Here is a 24,078-nt window from a genome sequence, read left to right on the forward strand (position 1 = left end):
CACCTCTAAATTCTTTTCCAATTCTGAAATTCTATTTATTTTTAAAAGAAATTTAACTAGTGCAGGACTGTAACCTTCTTAGAATAAACCAATATCATGAAAATATCATCATTACTCAGAAACCACTAAATTTTAAACGAATTTTAAAAAATCTCCAAAAGACTAAAGTATACTAAATAGTTAATGAACATAAGCAAGCCCTCAAAAGTTCATTTGAAAACTGGTTGTTTAGAAAGAAGAAACCATTTTCCCACAAAACAACATGGAGGTTTTTAGACTCTCGGGGCAGTTCATAAAATCTATTCTATGGGTACAAGATCAAGTACTAATACTGTTACAGAACTCAATCAACACTCATAATGTGGTTTATCTGGGGATGCCCGAAATATACTTCTCCATACAACATCTGTATGAATGGGCAATCATCTGGGTAAGAAAAACCTGGTTTTCACCATGGCATTCAACTTTATTATAAAACAACCACATATGGCCAAAACATAAATTCTCAGTTTTGTAAAAATATACTTCATTGGTCTCACTGAAATGATTCTGTAACTTGCTCTACTGAGGTGCCTCAATGTCTATAGTTTCTTAAGTTTCTCTGCCATAACAGCATGATTTTTTTTTATACACAAACTTTGGCTGTAGTTTTCTAACATGTGAGGGCATATAACATATACAAGTCAGGAATTGTTGATCTATTATTAGCACATTTTTGCATTACATCCTCAAAGCACTTTTTCTTTCAAGTTTATTGCTCAAGCATAAGGGCCTGTCTCCCTTCTCTGGCACTAGGTTTATGCTAATTATTCTAGAGAGGATGCTCCTCGTATTCCTATCCAGCTCTGCAGAGTGCTGTGGTTAATCTCGGATACTACTAAAGAAAGAGCATTTGCTACTGGCTGCTTTTTCTACTTTTTGCAAGGGAGATCTGATTTTTATTACCTTGTCGTTAATTATCCCACACAAAGCTTTCCTCCATCAGTTTATGATCCAGTTTTAAATTACAGTTTGTACAATTGTTTTTATTATTAAAAGAGTCAATGAATTCTTAGAGCTGCTGAAGCACATTGATGCATTCACTCTACACACATTTCTTGAGTGTTAGGTCTAAGACACAAAGGTGGGTACAAAGATATATCACACACAGATCCTGCCTTTTAGCAACTTGAAGTCTTGAATGGGCCATGAGATATATTCTTAACATTTTCTTCCACACACTGTGGTTAGTTAGGTGTCAACAAAGAGGTAATACTAATTGTTTTGGTAGTTCATAAGGTCCCAGTTTCCAGACACTGCAGGATTAAATTCTTTGTCTTAACTCTGGCAAGTCTGAAGCTTAAATCTCAGAAGGCTGACATTTGCATTAATGCTCAATTTAGGTCAATATTGACTTCAAGCCTTACACAGTGGATCCTAGCAAGAAAACACTGCAAAGGGCTACACTCCCCCGTGCTGTCTCTATATCTGCCACACTGGCCTCTTGTGATTCCTTTGCCTGGAATGTTCTTCTTCCAGATACACACATACCTCCCTCTCTCAGTTCCTTTAGTTCTGCTCCAATGTGACTTTTTCAGAGAAGACTTCCTTGACAACCCTACTTAAAGTAGGACCCCTGTCCCTCTCTCTCCTTACACTGCTTTTTCCTTACAAAGCACTTATATCTGACATTATATTTTAAATGTATCTTTATTTATTTTTAAAAAAATTTTTATTTATTTATTTATTTATTTCTGGCTGTGTTGGGTCCTCGTTTCTCTACGAGGGCTTTCTCTAGTTGCGGTGAGCGGGGGCCACTCTTCATCGCGGTGTGCGGGCCTCTCACTGTCACGGCCTCTCTTGTTGCGGAGCACAGGCTCCAGACGCGCAGGCTCAGCAGTTGTGGCTCATGGGCCCAGTTGCTCCGCGGCATGTGGGATCTTCCCAGACCAGGGCTCGAACCCGTGTCCCCTGCATTGGCAGGTAGATTCTCAACCACTGCGCCACCAGGGAAGCCCCTAAATGTATCTTTATTTTTTTGGCAGGGCCTTGTCATTTTTATCACTGCCTAACCCCATTGCCTGGAACTGTTTATTATATGTTAAAGGCAAATGCGCATGGTTCTCAGGACACATGGATTCTCCTTGTAGCCTCCCCTCCACCAGGCTATTCACTCTCTACATGGGCATCTGCAATAATAGGAATCTCACTACCTAACATGACATTTTCAGAAAGTTCTTAACTTTTTGAAAGTTGAGTTTGTATTGAGCGAAAATCTTCCTTCCTAAAACTTCTGTTGTTGGTTCTATTTGGTGTTCCAGGACACGTGGAATCAGTTTAAACCATCTGCACTTTCCACATGGCAGCTCTTTGAGCATCTGCTGTCTGTTCTCATAGTCCCATCAATCTTCTCAACTTTAGGCTATGTATACCTTCAACTAGGTTTCATAGAAGGGTTTTTGGTCTCTCTTTTCTGCTGGTCACAATCTCTTAAGTTATGGTGTAAAATACCCAGAAATTAGCACAGTATCTCTGTAATTCAAAGGTCTCAGTCCCTTTCCACAGCCGTTAAATGCTCACTGTACATTAGCACATGCCAAAAATGTCTCATCCACTTTTCCTCACTCACTCATCCCTTCACTCCACAGAATGAACTCTGGTCAGCACTTACACATGACCCACAGGACTGCTATTGTCTTTCATTCTGGGGGTGCAGGAATGAACCCTACAGACGAGGCCTGGCCTTATAAAGTTTCTATTCCTAACAATTAGAGGTAATTCTTCCAACTAGAGTTTTGTTTTTGAAACAGAGGATGCTAAATCTTAGAGCTAACAATTCACCCACTTGTAAAATTTAGAGTTAGGAAATTTCCTGCTTGTGAAATAGAATATTTGCACAGAGATTTAGAAATTTACAACTGGAAAAGGGATGAGAATTAGATGGAGCTTCTGAAGAAATTAGCTCATATAGTCAAAGTGTTTTGTTGTGTGTGCGGTGGGATTGGGGACCCTCGGGGCAGAGGGCTGAACTCTCCATATTCCTCAAGGTACAGTATGTTATCAGTTCCTGCAAAGCCCCTCCTTCCCCATCTCCTTCATCTCCTCTTCCTCCTGTTTCTTTTCTTTCTTTTTATCACCTCACACCATTCTATTCCCCTTCGCCACCATAAGTGAGCACTCTTCATATAAATTTTGGTATATGTTCACCAAGTTGTTTCTTCTAAAAAAAAAAAATCTAACTAGAATTTTCTTAATATTGCTTTGAATTTATAAACTAATTTGTGAGGACTGAACATCTTCGTAATATCAAGTTTGTGCCATCCAAAGACATACAATGTCTTTCCATTTATTCAAATTGTCTTATATGTCATTGACTAGGCATTTAAAGTTTTTTAAGTTCTTGTGTATTCTTTTTTTTATTTATACTTTATAAACTTATTTATTTATTTATTTTTGGCTGCGTTGGGTCTTCATTGCTGCGCGCGGGCTTTCTCTAGTTGCGGTGAGCGGGGGCTACTCTTCATTGTGGTGAGCGGGCTTCTCATTGCGGTGGCTTCTCTTGTTGCGGACCACCGGCTCTAGGTGCGCGGGCTTCAGTAGTTGTGGCGCGCAGGCTCAGTAGTTGTGGCTCGTGGGCTCTAGAGCGCAGGCTCAGTAGTTGTGGCACACGGGCTTAGTTGCTCCGCGGCATGTGGGATCTTCCCAGACCAGGGCTCAAACCCGTGTCCCCTGCATTGGCAGGCGGATTCTTAACCACTGCACCACCAGGCAAGTCTTTGTGTATTCTTGATTAGCTTAATTCCTAGATATTTGATAGTTTTTGTTGCCATTCTGCGTGGTATCTTATTTTTTGTTAAATCTTTTAGTTGGTATGTATCTTTCTAGTTGGGAGTGTTTTATTTCATAGTTTAAAAATTAGACACAAAACAATAATACTAGATTTAAAGAAAAACTATATGAAGGCCAGATGTCCCCAAACAATAGGAATTATAAAATAACAAAAATGCAGGATTTTACAAAGGAAAACAGTAGTATAGGGGACAAAGGAGCAGCACTCATTATTTATATTAAATAGAAGACTCCAGATATAACCTAGAAACCTACTAGCCTTGCAGTTAAAATGTAGTGCCAGTGTTAGCCTAATCCTTACCACAGGGTCACTGTATGGCTGGGAGGATCCAGATGTGGTCAGTGTTCTCAGGGAAACGGGAAAGAGGGGCCTTGGAGAGGAACCAAGCGAGGACAGAATTCAAGTGGATCTGTTTGCCTGATAGGATGAGAGGATCGGGGAGGGTCTCCAAATCAGGGGTCCTGATTAGAAATACAAGATTATCTCCCTCCATATCATAATAAACCCACTTAACAGAGATTTTTAAACACGGATTTTGGTGATTTACAGTACAGGATCCACAACAGAGACTAAATATACAGTAAATCTCATTTGCTTCACATAGGAAAAACTCCAGTACTCTGTCAGTGCTTTATTATTTGAGGGAAAAGATGTATTATTAAACAATCAATAGGCAACATGGTCATAACCATCTATAATAGTGAAATAAAAGGAAATGTTCCCCATTCACTGACTGGCATTGGACGGCAGCAGATGATCTAAGAAAAGCATTTAGATTCATGCCCCGTGTTAAACCCAAGCAAGTGAGGTGAAAGGCACTCATATATTATTCTTGTGGCCAGGAATTCACTGCACATTAAGTTGTCAAGCTGATAGATGACAAGAAATAAAGTTCTAGGGAAGAAAAAAGTATGAGTTTGAATAAACCACCATAACAAGGAAGTCCTAACTAAGGCATATTTTTGTTACTAGATGTAACAGGGATTTTGAAGTAGTGTTTCTCTCACAGCATCCACCACCATCTCTACAGAGATGCGAAACGTTTCTCTTTAAAATTATTTTCACCATCAAATGATTTTTGTTTCATATTCCCCAAAGACTGAAGTAGAATATTGACATGTCGTGGGTACATAGAAACTTTAGAAAACATATCTTAGATGAGGTCTTCATTTTAAGCCTACCCATTGGTGCTATCTGCTGTTTCATTAGGATTCTGAATTTCACCTTAAACAATAGGCTAATCTAAGTACAAATTTCTGAGTCTCCATCTGTAAATTCAGATTTGGCAAAAGAAAAAAGATCTACTAGAGATCCCGGTTAGTATGGGACAGAGGATTGGGGGAGAGAGGTATTATAGAAGCAAGGATTCAGGGCACATTATCAAAATGAACTACTCCGAAATCCCTCTGCGGTCTATAATTTTTACCACCTGTGCTTTCCAGTGAACTGCCTGTGAGCATTATCAGCTGAAGGCCATGTGCCATGGCGCTGATGCTGATGGTTCTAAATCAGAGAAGCAGTTGAGTATGTACCAAAAATAAAAGCGGGGATTAACTCCAACCAACCAGCTCAGATGTTCCAGACTCTTCTCCAGTGTGAGCCTGCTGGCCAGTTTGCTCCTGGTGATTGGCTTAGTACACAAGGATTTTTTTTTTTTGGTAGGTGGTTTCAAGTCATTGAAATCATTCTCTTGGCTTTTTTCCCCCCCTAATTCAGAAAGCAGGAAATGTCTTTCCTGCGTAGCAGTCACAGAGCAGTCCCCTAGGGTTTCCAGGGGGCTTGTCTTCCAGTTCCTGTTTCTGGTTTCTAACTGTTAACTCTATATTTGGTAATGGCCTGACGATGGGCTGGTTTGGATTCGGTCATAATAAGATAACCTGGAGTCACGGAGCAGAGATCTAAAGCAATCTTATTTTTCCAGGAAGCAACGTGTTGACCTTTCAGGATTTCGTCTATTTTATTGAGTGTTTTGAGTATCTGAATAATGTTGTTTATTTACAGCACAAGGTTGGGTGTTTATGCTATGGGTCCTTGAGGGTCTGTGACTGTACAGAAATAGGATACATACACTCTCCTGGTTTACAATGAGTTTATATTTGTTTCTTTGTTTCTTTCTGATGTAATCTAAGGAATGCTCTTTATGCATGCTCTTATTCCATGGCAGCCTTGAAAATAGCTACTTGCTCAGAAATGAATAAATATTTGTCAGATGAGTAAGACAAGTGTTGATTTTTTTTTTTAATAAATTTATTTATTTGTTTATTTTTGGCTGCATCGGGTCTTCGTTGCTGCTCACAGGCTTTCTCTAGTTGTAGCGAGCAGGGGCTACTCTTTGCTGCGGCGCACAGGCTTCTCATTGCGGTGGCTTCTCTTGTTGCGGAGCATGGGCTCCAGGCACGTGGGCTTCAGTAGCTGTGGCACATGGGCTCAGCAGCTGTGGCTTGCAGGCTCCAGAGCAGAGGCTCAGTAGTTGTGGCGCACGGGCTTAGTTGTTCCGCGGCATGTGGGATCTTCCCGGACCAGGGCTCAAACCCGTGTCCCCTGAATTGGCAGGCAGATTCTTAACCACTGCACTACTAGGGAAGCCCACAAGTGTTGATTTTAATCCTTTTACATCAGGGCAAGAAAGAATCAACACCCCATTGATAGCTGATAACTTCCTCCTTCCCCCAGTATCTTTAAAGCTACATAGTGTTAAACCTATATGCACACAATATTTTAGGAATAAAGAGATAATGAAATATTGTTTGCCATTGGAAGAAGCCATTCATAAAATAGTCAAAAAGCTATTGGATTCCTATTTTACCACCAGAGTGCTCTTCTAACCCTACTTAGATTTTGCTTTGTCGTGTTTTCAAACCCCAAGCGTTAACTTGTTTTGTAAGTAAGATCAGAATGACTGCACTTTCATTTCACAAAAGGAAAATCAAGGCATAAAAACATATTTTGATTATTGTAAGATCACCTTGGAAATGGGAAAGGATTTTGAGCTTCACAGAGAACCTTTTGCTTATGAAGCTATCAGTCATTAAACCAAGTTCAGAGGATTATCATAGGAGCGCTAAAATAAGAGATTAAATTCTCCCCCTTGGAAACATTACTTTCATTCGTAATATGAATACTGGGTGGTTTTACTTTCTTTAGTAATTTATATCTTATTTCTTGTCTCTTTAATATTCACTATAGGTTGGAAGTTTTTTTTTTTTTTAATAGCAGGTGTATAGTGAATAATCTTGTAGAGAATCTAAGCTGTAATTTAGAAAATCAATTCTTTTTATAACTTTCTATTTTCTCTTTTAGTCATTTTGCACTTGTTTTTATATTTAAAATCCTGTTTTACAAGCCAAAACTTGGCCACAGGATCTGTGCAATTGCAATGATTCCATAATATCCCATAGCAGGGTGCACAGGGGTGAAAGCCACATGCTGGAGAACTGACCTGAGATCTGAACCCTCACTGCATCCCTCTTGGCTTTGGGGCATTACCTAACCTTTCAGATGAGAATTCTCACCTGAAAGATGGGACTAATCTACTCCCCAAGGGTCCTTCTGGGAGCTAGATAAAGTACATAAGGATTCTACACACAGGGAGCACAGGTTCCTTACCAGTGTCACTCAATGCGAGTGCTATTAGCATCCTGGATTCTGTGGGAATGCCCCACCCAGTGCAGGATGCCCCCGAAAATGCCATGAGGACCCATAACGAGGGCTTTGTGAAATGATCACACTAAGTCTATTGCTTATGCTGATTTTTTCTTCCATTCCTCTTTTTTAAAATGTATAGTTTGGCTTTGTATACTCATTCTTTGAGAATTAGCTCAAATTCACCTCCTCAAGTCCCTTACTTCCAGTAGCTGAGATGACATCATATTTAATGCTCTTGAAATCTACCACCATAAAGGCGCTTACACACCAAATGGCATTGCTTCTGTATTTGTACAGTCTGTAGACTATTAGCAGTCTGAGGGCAGGGGCTGTACTGTATTTCTCTTTCAGTGTTTCGAGCACCCCACCTAATGCCTGACGTATCTCGGGTGCTTAGGGATGTTTGTTGAACAAATGGTCCACCCCATATGAATTCTGAGCCTGGTAACCTTCATATTCTGATGGAATCTTCCTTTGGGGTATTTCACATTTTTTAGAATCTTGACATCTCAGACTACACTTCCTGTACCCAGTCAACTGGCGTCCATATTCTTCTTAAGGGCTGTAAGGATAGAACAGGCCTGTGTGTGAAGGGTCCGGATTAGGTCACCCATCTGAGGGGCAGGTACTGAGCGAGCTGGGCAGGGTGATCAGTGGGATGCTCCTGTGCAGCAGAGAGACGTGACGGGAGCTGTGCTCCGGGAAGACGGTTCTGACCAGGGCTCAGGAAGAGATGCTTAAGTTGTCCTTGAATCCCCTTCTGAACTCACTGTGGCCACATCCCTAAATGATGTTCATCATAGACATTTTCATAGGTCCACACTACCATTTTCATTTATTTTGTTCCAAGTTAGCTACTAGTTCTTATAGATGCTCTGTGTGGTTTCTCTTTTCTGCATTTCATCCTATTATGGAATAAGTAAACAAGAGAAACGACTCCATACTCCAATATAAAATAAAAAATTTTTTAAAAAAAGGAGAAACGACTCCTGTGCTTGCTCATAAGCAGGTCCTGTGGCAGTGCTGGTGCTGTGCGTGGCACAGTAATAAAGACAGACGGAGAGTCCTCCTGCAATCTATGTCACCTCCCTCTGCTATTTCCCAAACTTGCCATTCCAAAATTCGCCCTTCTCCACTACCTACCTTGTTGTCACATCCTGCTACCTCCCTTACCTCACAATCTCTCAGCAGATGTGTCACTTACTATTTCACAGAAGCTACAAGGCACACACTCCCATCTTACTGTGCCTCTCCTCTCCTGCAATAAAATGCATCTGTAGCCATCATTACTATCCTTGTGGAAGGTACCCCCTCCACCCAAATCAAGGATAATCCCACCTGGATCCTGGATCCATCACATCCTTCCTCCTGAAGATGACCATTCTTCTCTTACCCTGAACTACCGGGTCTTATATCCAACTGCTTACTCCTCCACTTGGATATCTAACATATTTCAAACTTAACATGCTCAAAAACAAACTTTTTCCAAGTGGCTCAGGCCTAAAAATCTTAGAGTCATTCTTGATTTCTCTTTTTCTCTCATACATATCACTCACGCTCAGTTCAATCTTCTAGCAAGTCTTAAAGTTTTTCCTTCAAAATATATCCAGAACCACGGCTTCAGTCCTGGTCCAAGACATCTGATTCATGTCTTCCCTGGATTAGTGCACTAGCCTTCTCAGTAATCTCCCTGACTCCGCTCTTGCCCACCATACTGTATTCTCAACACCTAGAGTGGTCTTGTCAAAACCTAAGTCGGATAACGCCAACCCTCCAAACATGTCCCACCTTCGTCAGAGCAAGGACGAAACCTTTACAGTGGCCTCCAGGCCCTACATGATCCGGCAGCTGTTACCTCTCAGGACTCATTCTTCTATCACTCTTCTCCTCACTCTGCTGTAGCCCACTGGCCACCTGGCTTTTCCTTCAACACGCGAGGAATACCCCTGCTTCAGGCCTGTGACATCACCAGGGGTCTTCCTAGGATCATCTCAACATTCAAACTTAGAGTATTATCATAAACCTCATTTGGTACCAGAATCATTGGAAAGAAAGAGGATTGGAGTCACAGCTTGTCAGCCAGGCAGCATCGGACTCTCTCCCTTTGGGGGAATCTTCACAACTGCCTGTGTGGTGGCCCACACCGCTGCCCAGGAGCTAGTCTCTCCCCAAGCTTCTCCACGATCATCTCAGGTGCAAGAAAAAGAGATCCACTGTAGGCAGATTCCGGATTTACTCTGGCTTCGATGCCTTATGCTCCAAAGGAGCCAATAGCTCTTGTAACTCAATAGATACACCTTGCATGTATCAAGGGACATGCCCAGTTACAAGTGTCACCACAATCACAGAAATCCCATCTATGGCTTCCTACCAGGCGCTTATCATTCTCCCAGCCCAGATGCAGTTGACCAATCAGCAGCCATTTATGCCATAAGCAATGTTGCCTAGTAACACAGTTAACATTCTACCTTTATCAGGCTCCCAGGGAAGCTCAGCTAGAAAGTTGAGAAAGCCAAATGTCAAATTCTCCTGCAGAAGGGGAGGGGTCCTGTGACTGCTTTGTTCATCGTGTCTCTTGCTCTTTCTGTTCCCTCTGTCCGGATGGCTCCTCCCGGGACATCTGCAAGGCCCGCTCCCACACTGACTTCAGTTCCCTCCTCAAAAGTCACCTCCCAGTGAGGCCACCCTATTTGAGAACCACAACTCCTAATCTCACCTGCTGTGACCTCCTACCATCCTTGTATGCTTTATTTTCTTTTTCATTGTCCTTATTACCTTCTAACATATATAATTTACCAACTGATTTTGCTTATTTTGCTTGTTTTTTCCCCCATAGAATTTAAGTTCTGCAAGGCTGGGATATTTGTCTTTTATTTCTTTCCTCCTGCACTGATAATGATTGGCCCCTAGAACAGTGCCTGGCACACAATAGATTCTTCAACAACTATTTGTTTTATTTATGAATGAATTAATGCCCTTTCTCTCTTTCAAACTCTAGTTTTTCATTGGCATCCTTTTTTTTTTGGTGGGGGGAGGAGGGCGAGATATTTTCAGTCCACAGATAAAAAGCAGCATGGTGTTAGGGATTAAGGATAGGGACTTTGGGGCCAAACAGCTTGGATTTCAATAAGGGTTTTGCTACTCACCTTGGAAGTTTCTCTAATCTCTCTGTGCCTTAGTTTTGCATCTATAAATGGGGATAATAATAGTATATCCTAGGGTTGACATGAGGATGAAATGATTTAAAACATGTGTAAAGTGTTCAGTAGAGTGCCTGACACGTAGGAAGCACTAGATGATAACTATTATTAAAATCAACGTTAAAAAGGTCTTTATTTCTACTCTGCACCACTTCTAGCTATTTCCCTCTCTCCTGGCTCCTCTTCCTCTCAGATGATCTACTTGAAAGTTCCATAAGCCTTTAACTCCCATTCACTTTTCCAACCAGTGACACTAAGATTTCTAATGCCCTAGTTGCTGCTTTTCTCCCCTTAGCCCATGAGTTAGTTGAACCCCCTGCCATCATTGACCACACCTGAGCCCCTCTGCTCTCTTGGTTTCCCCCCGTCCTTATGGCTGCCCCTCCTCAGCCTTCTTGAGAGGAGCCTCCTTTTCATTCATTCACTCTTTACTGTTATTCCTGACATCATCTCGCCAACCACATTCTCCTGGGGTGACTCCATTCCCAGGCATGGCTTCAACTCTCACGCTGATGACACCCAAAGGGTGTCAGTCCTAATGACTGTTTCTTAGAGACGTCATGTCCTTTCTCACATCCATGACTTGGAGCTTTCCTTTCTCTTCCTGGCACTTTCTTCATCCCCAGCTCCCTTTTCCTGACTGGTTCTCAAGTTTTAATACAACCATTTCTCTTGTTCCTCTCCTTTGGACTCGCATAGAGCTTTTCAGAAGCCTCTAGCACAGTATAACCTTTTCTGTTGTTTGTTTATTTAGTTTCCCCCTAGATATGAACTGTTTATAGGTATATATGTCCTCAAAGTATGGTGCCTGATACATAGGTTTGCAAAAAAATCTGGAATCAATATATGAATACACAGTATCTATATAGAACAAATTATGGTTCAGTTACAATTTAATTCAGAACTAAGCATTGGGTAAGATAATGTCTCATCAAAATGTCAGTCCTTCCAGAAAATCTTATCAGGGGTAAATATAAGAGGTAAAGAAAAACGTTCCTTTTTAACAATATAAATGGCACTCTGGCTATACATACTATATTTTGCTATATTCTACGTTTTGCTGTGGATATAAAACCAACTTTGAAAGATAAAGGACTCCCTTTGAATATTTGATGTTCGTGACATCAAATATTACTTGACTATAGTCAACTGCTCTCTGGGCTCAGTTAAATCTTACAAGTACCATATTTACCTAATTAGGAAAGTTTGGGAAATTAGGCTTCAGGCTCCCTGCCATGATTACAAACACCACACGTAAGTAGAGAAGAGCAACTAATATACACATGGTTAAAAATCACACACTCTTTTTTAAGAGGTTTCAACGGCTTAGTGTCTTGCGCTGGCTCTGTTCTGACGTGAGTCCAGGCACCTACCTGCAAAGTGCACCCGAACACACCAATCATCAGCATGGCCACGGACAAGTAGTCGGTAAATACATCCCACCATGGCTTCAGAACCCGGAAGGCAGGCTGCTGCTCAGAGAACTGCCGGAACTCCGTCACCGGAATCATGTTTCTGAGAAAAGGGAGATTACTGGTGAATTAATTTATCTTTATGCATAACCTACTGCACTGTTAACAGCATTTGAAATTCTGCTTCAACTCGTCGGATTCAGTGGTCTGAATCAGTCCAGGAGCTGTCACAGCACCTCAGAGTTTTAACAAGCCACTGAGAAATCCACCAGTTGAGGAAATAAGGAGCCCCATGTAGAAAATGCAAGAACCTTTACTAACTCTTGTCTAATCAGCGGGTGCCCTTTAGCGCCACGTGGACCAGAGAGAGCATGACCAGAGCCACCCGTTATTTCCTGGTGTCTCCCTTCCCCTAAACAGAGCACCACGATGCCAGAAAGAGCGGAGCCCATCCTTTAAAATGTTTCTGCTATTTATCTTATCATCTTGGGTTTTTGCTTCAAACTATTTTTTTAAGTGTATCCTCAGCATTGGTTGGTATTAATTATTTACTAAGCCCTATCTGTAAAGCCTTTTGCTTGCTCCCTGGGGAAGGCAAACGACTTTGCCACTGGTCCTTTTCTTGTAAAAGGGACAATCTCATTGTGGGGAGGAGGTGTTGGGGAGAACTTCAATTTTTTTTTTTTTTTGCCCTCCCTCTTTTCTTGGTTCCTGTGCTTTTGACTTGATTTTTTTCTCTATTTCCTAAACTCCTTATATTTCACTGTGAACCTCAAACTCATCCTCTGAGAAATCAGTTTTCTCTGGAAACACATAACTCTGACAGAGGATAAATGAATTGCGTGCACTGAGGCTCTGGGAAAAGCGGAAAAGAGACGCATCCTTTTCTTAGCCTGCACTGTCCTTTCTTATCGCTCAGTCCCACTGCCTGTATTATGATCTAAGACTTAAAGGTAACCATCCAGCTACTGAGAGAAGGAATATTCTTTCCTTATCTCATGGCAAGGAATAACGGTGGCCAGTGAGGGCCAAAAAGACAGTTTCTCTCCCTTTTGCCATCTCTGGATCCAATAATCTTGCTTTTTACACCTGCCCTTGTTATTCAGTCTGATTAAAGGCAGGGAAAGGCTACATTTGGTGCTCTTTCTCCCAAGCCTTTTTGTTTCCTGGATCCTCTCTTCCCTAATAGTGAATTAAAGGCTGTACAATAAACAGCCTAGAGAAAACCAGAGCCTCTTCTTGGAGTTCACTGCTGTTTATCTTTGGAAACTATTACAATGTGTTCCATTCCATCTCACTGCTTTATCTGACTTTTTCTTAAGCAGTAACTTGTCTTCCTTAACACAACGTTGAAAATTCAACCGCTTGGTGCTGCTTTTATCTATAACCTACCTACTTGACATCTGTGCAGCATTTGATATGATTGCCTCATTTTATTGAAACACAACTTTCCTTTTCTTTTCTTTAATATTTATTTATTTTTGGCTGCGCCAGGTCTTAGTTGCGGCACTCGGGCTCTTCGTTGTTGAGGCATGAGGACTTCTTAGTTGTGGCACACAAACTCTTAGTTGCAGCATGCACGCGGGATCTAGTTCCCCAACCAGGGATGGAACCAGGGTCCCCTGCATTGGGAGTGCGGAGTCCTACCCACTGGACCACCATGAGAAGTCCCCAAACACAACTTTCTTAACTCCACTTTGTTACCACCACTGGGCTGCAAGTTTCTTGAAGGGGGAAAACCTACATGTTATGCATATGTGTGTTCTCAAAACATATGTTGCAGGCAAGTCACCCAAGCTAAATAAAAAACTTCACTTATTCCTAGTGTTATTAGCATTTCAGACTAGTCCAAAGTTTGATTTTCCTGACCTTTCATGACCTTTTTCTTCTCAATGGATCATTATAATCTCATGGCCCCAAATGTTTTCTTATCACAGATGTCCAGTGGCGGTCACAGACAGGCACGAACTCATCTTAACTTCCACATTCTGCCTAGAAGCGACTGTCTTGTTCTATTTTGATCCTACCACTTACCACAGTCTCTGGAAAACAAGAGGCCCTGAACAACTGTCTGTTACATGGATGGGTGAATTCAGATGCTTGTTCATGGAGCAATGCTCACCCAATCAGATTGGGGGGGACCCTAGCCAGCTACAGTGACAGCACTAACAAGTATGGTACCTGTGCTGTCGTCTACATCCTTTGATAGATTTAGTTATTGTCTCCTTCATGATAAGTTCCTGTACATCTTGGAGGGAATTGGGCTTGTTCTTTGAAGCAAGGAACAATTTCAGGAATAAAATATACCAATGTGTATTTCACTGAGAGCTGTGTTCTCAAACTTTTGGACCTCAGGATCCCTTCATGTTCAAAATGTAGTGAGGAGGACCTCAAAGAGCACTTTTTAGGTGGGTGATACCTACCAATACCGGCCACATGAGAAATTAAAACCAAGAAATTTCAAAAATACATATTAACTCACTTAAAAATAACAAACCCATTACAAGTTACCATAAATTGTTATTATAAAAAATAACTATATTCTCTAACACAAAAACAATTAATGAGAATAATGGCATTGTTTTACATTTTTCTAAATCTCTTTAACAGCTGGTTTAATAGAATATAGCTGGATTCTCATATCTGCTTCTTCAATCTGCTGAGATATGTTGTTTTGATTGAAATTTATGAATCAAATATATATGCAGTTAGAAAAGGGAGGAGTATCTTAACAGACTTTTTATATAATTGGGGATATTAACTTTTGATAATGTATCAGACTAACTTGGTTAGTTGCAATATGGAATCTGAAAACTATATCAATGAACTTTTCAAACTCCTTGATGTTAAAACTCATTCGTCAGGGAGGACCTTCAAGATGGTGGAGAAGTAAGACATGGAGATAACCTTCCTCCCCACAATACATCAAAAATACATCTGCATGTGGAACCACTCCTACAGAACACCTACTGAACGCTGGCAGAAGACCTCAGACCTCCCAAAAGGCAAGAAACTCCCCACGTACCTGGGTAGGGCAAAAGAAAAAACAGAGACAAAAGAATAGGGATGGGACCTGCACCAGTGGGAGGGAGCTGTGAAGGAGGAAAGGTTTCCACACACTAGGAAACCCCTTCGCGGGCGGAGACTCCAGGTGTCGGAGGGGGGAAGCTTTGGAGCCACGGAGGAGAGCGCAGCCACAGGGGTGCGGAGGGCAAAGCGGAGAGATTCCCACACAGAGGATCCATGCCGACCAGCACTCACCAGCCCCAGAGGCTTGTCTGCTCACCTGCCAGGGTGGGCGGGGCTGGGAGCTGAGGCTGCGGCTTCGGAGGTCGGATCCCAGGGAGAGGACTGGGGTTGGCGGCGTGAACACAGCCTGAAGGGGTTAGCGCACCACAGCTAGCCGGGAGGGAGTCTGGGAAAAAGTCTGGACCTGCCTAAGAGGCAAGAGACCATTGTTTTGGGGTGCACGAAGAGAGAGGATTCAGAGCACTGCCTAAACAAGCTCCAGAGACGGGCGCAATCCATGGCTATCAGCGCGGACCCCAGAGACGGGCATGAGACGCTAAGTCTGCTGCTGCGCCACCAAGAAGCCTGTGTGCAAGCACAGGTCACTATCCACACCTCCCCTCCGGGAGCCTGTGCAGCCCGCCACTGTCAGGGTCCCGTGATCCAGGGAAAACTTTCCCGGGAGAACGCACGGCGCGCCTCAGGCTGGTGCAACGTCACACTGGCAACTGCCACTGCAGGCTCGCCCCACATCCGTACCCCTCCCTCCCCCCGGCCTGAGTGAGCCAGAGCCCCCGAAGCAGCTGCTGCTTTAACCCCATCCTCACTGGGTGGGAACAGATGCCCTCAGGCGACCTACATGCAGAGGCAGGTCCAAATCCAAAGCTGAACCCCAGGAGCTGTGCGAACAAAAAAAGAGAAAGGGAAATCTCTCCCAGCAGCCTCAGGAGCAGCAGATTAAATCCCCACAATCAACTGATGTACCCTGCATCTGTGGAATACCTGAATAGACAACGAGTCATCTCAAAATTGAAGCGGTGGACTTTGGGAGCAACTGTAGACTTGGGGTTTGCTGTCTGAGACTGATTTGTTTCTAATTTTTATGTTTATCCTAGTATAGTTTTTAGCACTTGTTATCACTGGTGGATTTGTTTATTGGTTTGGTTGCTCTCTTCTTTTTTTTTATTATTTATTTTTTATTTTAATAATTTTTAAAATCTATTATTATTCTCTTTTTCATTCTTTTTTTCTCCCTTTTCTTCTGAGCTGTGTGGCTGACAGGGTCTTGGTGCTCTGGCCTGGTGTCAGGCCTGAGCCTCTGAGGTGGGAGAGCTGAGTTAAGGACATTGGACCGCCAGTGACCTCCAGGCCTCACATAATATAAATCGGCGAGAGCTCTCCTAGAGATCTCCATCTCAACGTTAAGACCCAGCTCCACCCAACTGCCAGCAAGCTCCGTGTTGGATGCCCCATGCCAATCAACTAGCAAGACAGGAACACAACCCTGCCCATTAGCAAAGAGGCTGCCTAAAATCATACTAAGTTCACAGACACCCCAAAACACACCACTGGATGCGGCCCTGCCCAACAGAAAGACAAGATCTAGTCCCACCCACCAGAACAGAGGCAACAGTCCCCTCTACAGGAAGCCTACAAAACCCACTGAACCAACCTCACTCACTGGGGGCAGACACCAAAAACAATGGAAACTATGAACCTGCAGCCTGCAAAAAGGAGACCCCAAACACAGTAAGTTAAACAAAATGAGAAAACAGAGAAATATGCAGCAGATGAAGGAGCAAGGTAAAAACCCACCAGAGCAAACAAATGATGAGGAAATAGGCAGTCTACCTGAAAAAGAATTCAGAATAATGATAGTAAAGATGATCCAAAATCTTGGAAATAGAATGGAGAAAATACAAAAAATGTTTAACAAGGACCTAGAAGAACTAAAGAGCAAACAAACAATGATGAACAACACAATAAATGAAATTAAAAATTCTCTAGAATGAATCAATAGCAGAATAACTGAGGCAGAAGAACAGATATGTGACCTGGAAGATAAAACAGTGGAAATACCTACCCTAGAGCAGAATAAAGAAAAAAGAATGAAAAGAATTGAGGACAGTCTCAGAATTCTGGGACAACATTAAATACACCAACATTCGAATTATAGGGGTCCCAGAAGAAGAAGAGAAAAAGAAAGGGTCCGAGAAAATATTTGAAGAGATTATAGTTGAAAACTCCCCTAATATGGGGAAGGAAATAGTCAAACAAGTCCAGGAAGCGCAGACAGTCCCATACAGGATAAACACGAGGAGAAACATACCAATACACATATTAATCAAACTATCACAAATTAAATACAAAGAAAAAACATTAAAAGCAGCAAGGGAAAAGCAACAAATAACATACAAGGGAATCACCATAAGGTTAATAGCTGATCTTTCAGCAGAAACTCTGCAAGCTAGAAGGGAGTGGCAGGACACATTTAAAGTGATGAAAGGGAAAAACCTACAACCAAGATTACTCTACCCAGCAAGGATCTCATTCAGATTCGATGGAGAAATTAAAACCTTTACAGACAAGCAAAAGGTAAGAGAATTCAGCACCACCAAACCAGCTTTACAACAAATGCTAAAGGAACTTCTCTAAGCGGAAACACAAGAGAAGGAAAAGACATACAAAAACAAACCCAAAACAATTAAGAAAATGGTAATAGGAACATACATACTGATAATTACTTAAATGTAAATGGATTAAATGCTGCAACCAAACGACACAGACTGGCTGAATGGATACAAAAACAAGATCAGTATATATGCTGTCTACAAGAGACCCACTTCAGACCTAGGGACACATACAGAAAGTGACAGGATGGAAAAAAATATTCCATGCAAATGGAAATCAGAAGAAAGCTGGAGTAGCAATTCTTATATCAGAAAAAATGACTTTAAAATAAAGACTAATACAAGAGACAAAGAAGGACACTACATAATGATCAAGGGATCAATCCAAGAAGAAGATATAACAATGGTAAATATTTATGCACCAAACATAGGAGCACCTCAATACATAAGGCAAATGCTAACAGCCATAAAAGGGGAAATTGACAGTAACACAATCATAATAGGGGACTTTAACACCCTACTTTCACCAATGGACAGATCATCCAAAATGAAAATAAATAAGGAAACACAAATTTTAAATGATACATTAAACAAGATGGACTTAATTGATATTTATAGAACATTCCATCCAAAAACAGCAGAATACACTTTCTTCTCAACTGCTCATGGAACATTCTCCAGGACAGATCATATCTTGAGTCACAAATCAAGCCTTGGTAAATTTAAGAAGATTGAACTCATATCAAGTATCTTTTCTGACCACACGCTGTGAGACTAGATATCATTACAGGAAAAAACTGTAAAAAATACAAACACATGGACGCTAAACATTATGCTACTAAATAACCAACAGATCACTGAAGAAATTGAAGAGGAAATCAAAAAATACCTAGAAACAAATGACAATGAAAACACGACGACCCAAAACCTATGCGATGCAGCAAAAGCAGTTTTAAGAGGGAACTTTAGAGCAATACAATCCTACCTCAAGAAACAAGAAACATCACAAATAAACAACCTAACCTTACACCTAAAGCAATCAGAGAAAGAAGAACAGAAAAAACCCAAAGTTAGCAGAAGGAAAGAAATCATAAAGATCACATCAGAAATAAATGAAAAAGAAATGAAGAAAACAATAGCAAAGATCAATAAAACTAAAAGCTGGTTCTTTGAGAAGATAAACAAAATTGATAAACCATTAGCCAGACTTACCAAGATAAAAAAGGGAGAAGACTCAAATCAACAGAATTAGAAATGAAAAAGGAGAAGTAAAAACTGACACTGCAGAAATACAAAGGATCATGAGAGATTACTACAAGCAACTATATGCCAATAAAATGGACAACCTGGAAGAAATGGACAAATTCTTAGAAAAGCACAACCTTCCAAGACTGAACCAGGAAATTGTAGAAAAGATAAACAGACCAATCACAAGCACTGAAGTTGAAACTGTGATTAAAAATCTTCCAACAAACAAAAGCCCAGGTCCAGATGGATTCACAGGCGAATTGTATGAAACATTTAGAGAGGAGCTAACACCTATCCTTCTCAAACTCTTCCAAAATATAGCAGAGGGAGGAACATTCCCAAACTCATTCTATGAGGTCACCATCACCCTGATCCCAAAACCAGACTAAGATGTCACAAAAAAAGAAAACTACACGCCAATAGCACTGATGAACATAGATGCAAAAATCCTCAACAAAATACTAGCAAACAGAATCCAACAGCACATTAAAAGGATCCTACACCATGATCAAGTGGGGTTTATCCCAGGAATGCAAGGATTCTTCAATATATGCAAATCAAACAATGTGATACACCATATTAACAAATCGAAGGATAGAAAACATATGATAATCTGAATAGGTGCAGAAAAAGCTTTCGACAAACTTCAACACCAATTTATGATAAAAACTCTCCAGAAAGTAGGCATAGAGGGAACTTACCTCAACATAATAAAGGCCATGTATGAGAAACCCACAGCCAACATCATTCTCAATGGGGAAAAACTGAAACCATTTCCTCCAAGATCAAGGACAAGACAAGGATGCCCACTCTCACTGCTATTATTCAACATATTTCTGGAAGTTTTAGCCACAGCAATCAGAGAAGAAAAGGAAATAAAAGGAATCCAAATCGGAAAAGAAGAAGTAAAACTGTCATTGTTTGCAGATGACATGATACTATACATAGAGAATCCTAAAGATGCTACCAGAAAACTACTAGAGCTAATCAATGTATTTGGTAAAGTAGTAGCATACTAAATTAATGCACAGAAATCTCTTGCATTCCTACACTAATGATGAAACATCTGAAAGAGAAATTAAGGAAACACTCCCATTTACCATTGCAACAAAAAAAATAAAATACCTAGGAATAAACCTACCTAAGGAGACAAACTACCTGTATACAGAAAACTATAAGACTATGATGAAAAAAAATTAAAGATGACACAAACAGATGGAGAGATATACTATGTTCTTGGGTTAGAAGAATGAATATTGTGAAAATGACTATACTATGCAAAACAATCTACAGATTCAATGCAATCTCTATCAAATTACCAATGGCATTTTTCACAGAACTAGAACAAAAAATTTCACAATTTGTATGGAAACACAAAAGACCCCCGAATAGCCAAAGCAATCTTGAGAAAGAAAAATGGAGCTGGAGGAAACAGGCTCCCAGACTTCAGACTATACTACAAAGCTACAGTAATCAAGAGAGTATGGTACTGGCACAAAAACAGAAATATAGTTCAATGGAACAGGATAGAAAGCCCAGAGATAAACCCACACACATATGGTCACCGTATCTTTGATAAAGGATGCTAGAATATACAGTGGAGAAAAGACAGCCTCTTCAATAAGTGGTGCTGGGAAAACTGGACAGCTACATGTAAAAGAATGAAATTAGAACACTCCCTAACACAGTATACAAAAATAAACTCAAAATGGATAAAGACCTAAATGTAAGGCCAGACACTATAAAACTTTTAGAGGAAAACATAGGCAGAACACTTTATTACATAAATCACAGCAAGATCCTTTTTACCCACCTCCTAGAGTAATGGAAATAACAACAAAAATAAACAAATGGTACATAATGAAACTTAAAAGCTTTTGCACAGCAAAGGAAACCATAAACAAGATGGAAAGACAACCCTTAGAATGGGAGAGAATATTTGCAAATGAAGCAACTGACAAAGGATTAATCTCCAAAATATACAAGCAGCGCATGCAGCTCAATATCAAAAAAACAAACAACCCAATCCAAAAATGGGCAGAAGACCTAAACAGACATTTCTCCAAAGAAGATATACAGATTGCCAACAGACACATGAAAGGATGCTCAACATCACTAATCATTAGAGAAATGCAAATCAAAACTACAATGAGGTATCACCTCACACCTGTCAGTATGGCCATTATCAAAAAAATCTACAAACAATAAATGCTGGACAGGGTGTGGAGAAAAGGGAACCCTCTTGCACTGTTGGTGGGAATGTAAATTGATACAGCCACTATGGAGAACAGTATGGAGGTTCCTTAAAAAACTAAAAATAGAACTACCATACGACCCAGCAATCCCACTACTGGGCATATACCCTGAGAAAACCATAATTCAAAAGGAGTCATGTACCACAATGTTCATTGCAGCTCTATTTACAATAGCCAGGATATGGAAGCAACCTAAGTGTCCATCGACAGATGAATGGATAAAGAAGATATGGCACATATATACAATGGAATATTAAATAGCCATAAAAAGACACAAAATTGAACTATTTGTAGTGAGGTGGATGGACCTAGAGTCTGTCATACAGAGTGAAGTAAGTCAGAAAGAGAAAAACAAATACCATATGCTAACACATATACATGGAATCTAAAAAAAAAATGGTTCTCATGAACCTAGGGTCAGGGCAGGAATAAAGACGGAGATGTAGAGAATGGACTTGAGGACACGGGGAGGGGGAAGGGTAAGCTGGGACGAAGTGAGAGAGTAGCATTGACATATATACACTACCAAATGTAAAATAGATAGATAGTGGGAAGCAGCTGCATAGCACAGGGAGGTCAGCTCAGTGCTCTGTGACCACCTAGAGGGGTGGGATAGGGAGGGTGGGAGGGAGACGCAAGAGGGAGGGGATATGGGGATATATGTATACATATGGCTGATTCACTTTGTTATACAGCAGAAACTAACACACCATTGTAAAGCAATTATGCTCCAATAAAGATGTTAAAAAAAAAACAACTCATTCGTCTATCTTGCACTTTGAATGGATCTTTTATCTGTGCATGATTTGGTAACGACATGCGTTGGTCATCTGGAAAATACTGGATCACTTAGTTATGGAGATCTTCCATAATGTTGACAAATCATACCTAAAAATCACATTCATTAATATCACTACTGCTTTCATCAGAAAATTTTTTAAGTAATTGGAGGCTATCCAACTTGTGGTGGACATAAATTTTCCAAAATTCTATTCATCACTTGAAAGTTTGAATTTTATTTGTGGCAGCAAATATTATCAGTTGTTTTCCTTGAGATGTCAAGTTCGCTTCAGTCATTTTGCGAAAGTATCTTCCACATACTCAAGTCTGAATAATCAGTTGTTTTATTCAATTAAAAATGGTACATTATGATAATGTGGCTAATTCAACTTTCAACTCAAATAAGGATTTCCCTTGAGACACCTACTGTACTTTGAATTCAGCAGAAGTGCTTTATGTATTCTTCCCTTTCATCACACTGTATATTATTACAATATGTAGTCAAAGGTCAAGAGCTATTAAAATAATAATTTTTACTGATTCAATGAGGACATTAGATGAAACTGGCTTTTTTCTTCCTTTAAATTGTAAATGTGTGCCAATGAAGAATGCTCCACAATAGAATTTGGTGCCTGTATCTTGATTCATGCTAAGATGACTTACCCACTGTTGCTTTTGTACCATCAGTGAAAAAGGCAAAAAATATCTTAGCATTAAAAATTAGTTTGGATCTTGTGGACCCCCTAAAAATGTTTAGGTGACTGGTGTTCCATGAGCCACACTTTGAGAACCACTGAGGTAGAGGTTCACTGTTCCTTCCTTTATCTATGGCTCACCTTGAAAAAGCAAAGGCCTCGGCACTCAATAGTGAGATTGTCCGAGTCCTTGGCTGAGTTGTTTCATTGGCATCATTCTCTTAATATGTAAAATAAAGACAAACTGAGGAATCTAAGAAACTTAAGTATTATCTACTGCTTCCTAATACTGGTACAGCCTAGTTAAGATGGACTTAAGATGGACTGTCAGAGAAACAAACAGTCAAGATGAAACAGACTTTTAGCGTCATAACTCTACTCAATGTACTTAACCTCTTTTGGGTAAGTGTGTGTATGTGCACATGTATGTACATGCCCTTATATGTATGTACATATATAATACATATAAATGTATGTAGACATATGTATAATGTACACACAGATGTATAATACACATACACATAGACTTTATTGTTTTAACATATCACAAGGCTCAAAGCCAATATCCAGCACAGATTTAATCCTTGGAATTCTTTTTGATGTAAAAAAAAGGGAGGAAGTAAAGGAGAAGTTGACTTAAAAACTCCAAAACTAAACAAAGGGTAGATGAACCTTCTGCTTGCTTAATTGAAAAAAAATTTTGTATTCTTTCACAAATTTCAGCACCTCTTAAAGTTGTGTATTACAGTGATGAAACAATTTCTCTTTCACTATCATTGTAGTTTCCACACGATTTGTGACCATTTCAAGCTGAAGAAGCCACTTCTGAATAAACTGCTGAGTTTACATAGTTTTTTGCCCTAAAGATCAATCAGGATAATTATACTTATATTTAAAAACTTTTTCTATTTTAGAAGTATAAATGGTTATCTTTATATTTCTTCCAGCTCCAATTTCCAACCATTATGTAAGATTTTAGCTTACCTAATAATGTCTTTGGAAACATGGCATTTCACATTCAATCAAGAGATTCTGGTATCCTATACCAAGGGGGGGGGGGTAGGATGAATTGGTAGATTGGGATTGACATATATACACTATTGATATTCTGTATAAAATTGAAAACCAATGAGAACTTACTGTATAGCACAGGGAACTCTACTCAATGCTCTGTGGTGACCTAAATGGGAAGGAAATCCAAAAAAGAGGGGATATATGTATATGTATATGTATAGCTGATTCACTTTGCTGTACAGTAGAAACTAACACAACATTGTAAAGCAACTATACTCCAATAAAAATTTTTTTAAAAAAGTTTAAAAAAGAGATTCTGGTATCCTAATTAAAAATATATAAACTTTTATATTATGTTATA

General features: G+C 40.2%; 1 protein-coding gene across 3 annotated transcripts in view; it reads right to left on the reverse strand.

Annotated features, from left to right (window-relative positions):
* Positions 1-24,078, reverse strand: part of LRRC8C (leucine rich repeat containing 8 VRAC subunit C) — an 89,569-nt gene that overhangs the window by 20,657 nt on the left and 44,834 nt on the right. For all 3 annotated transcript variants that reach the window (XM_082384047.1, XM_082384046.1, XM_082384048.1), the window contains one exon: positions 12,048-12,189. In XM_082384047.1, the coding sequence (XP_082240173.1) occupies positions 12,048-12,185 (138 nt within the window). In that variant the 5' untranslated portion in view covers positions 12,186-12,189. The remainder of the gene's footprint in view (positions 1-12,047; positions 12,190-24,078) is intronic.

Source organism: Balaenoptera borealis (genome assembly GCF_965194805.1).
Source record: "Balaenoptera borealis genome assembly, chromosome: 1".
Taxonomy (NCBI): Eukaryota; Metazoa; Chordata; class Mammalia; order Artiodactyla; family Balaenopteridae; genus Balaenoptera; species Balaenoptera borealis.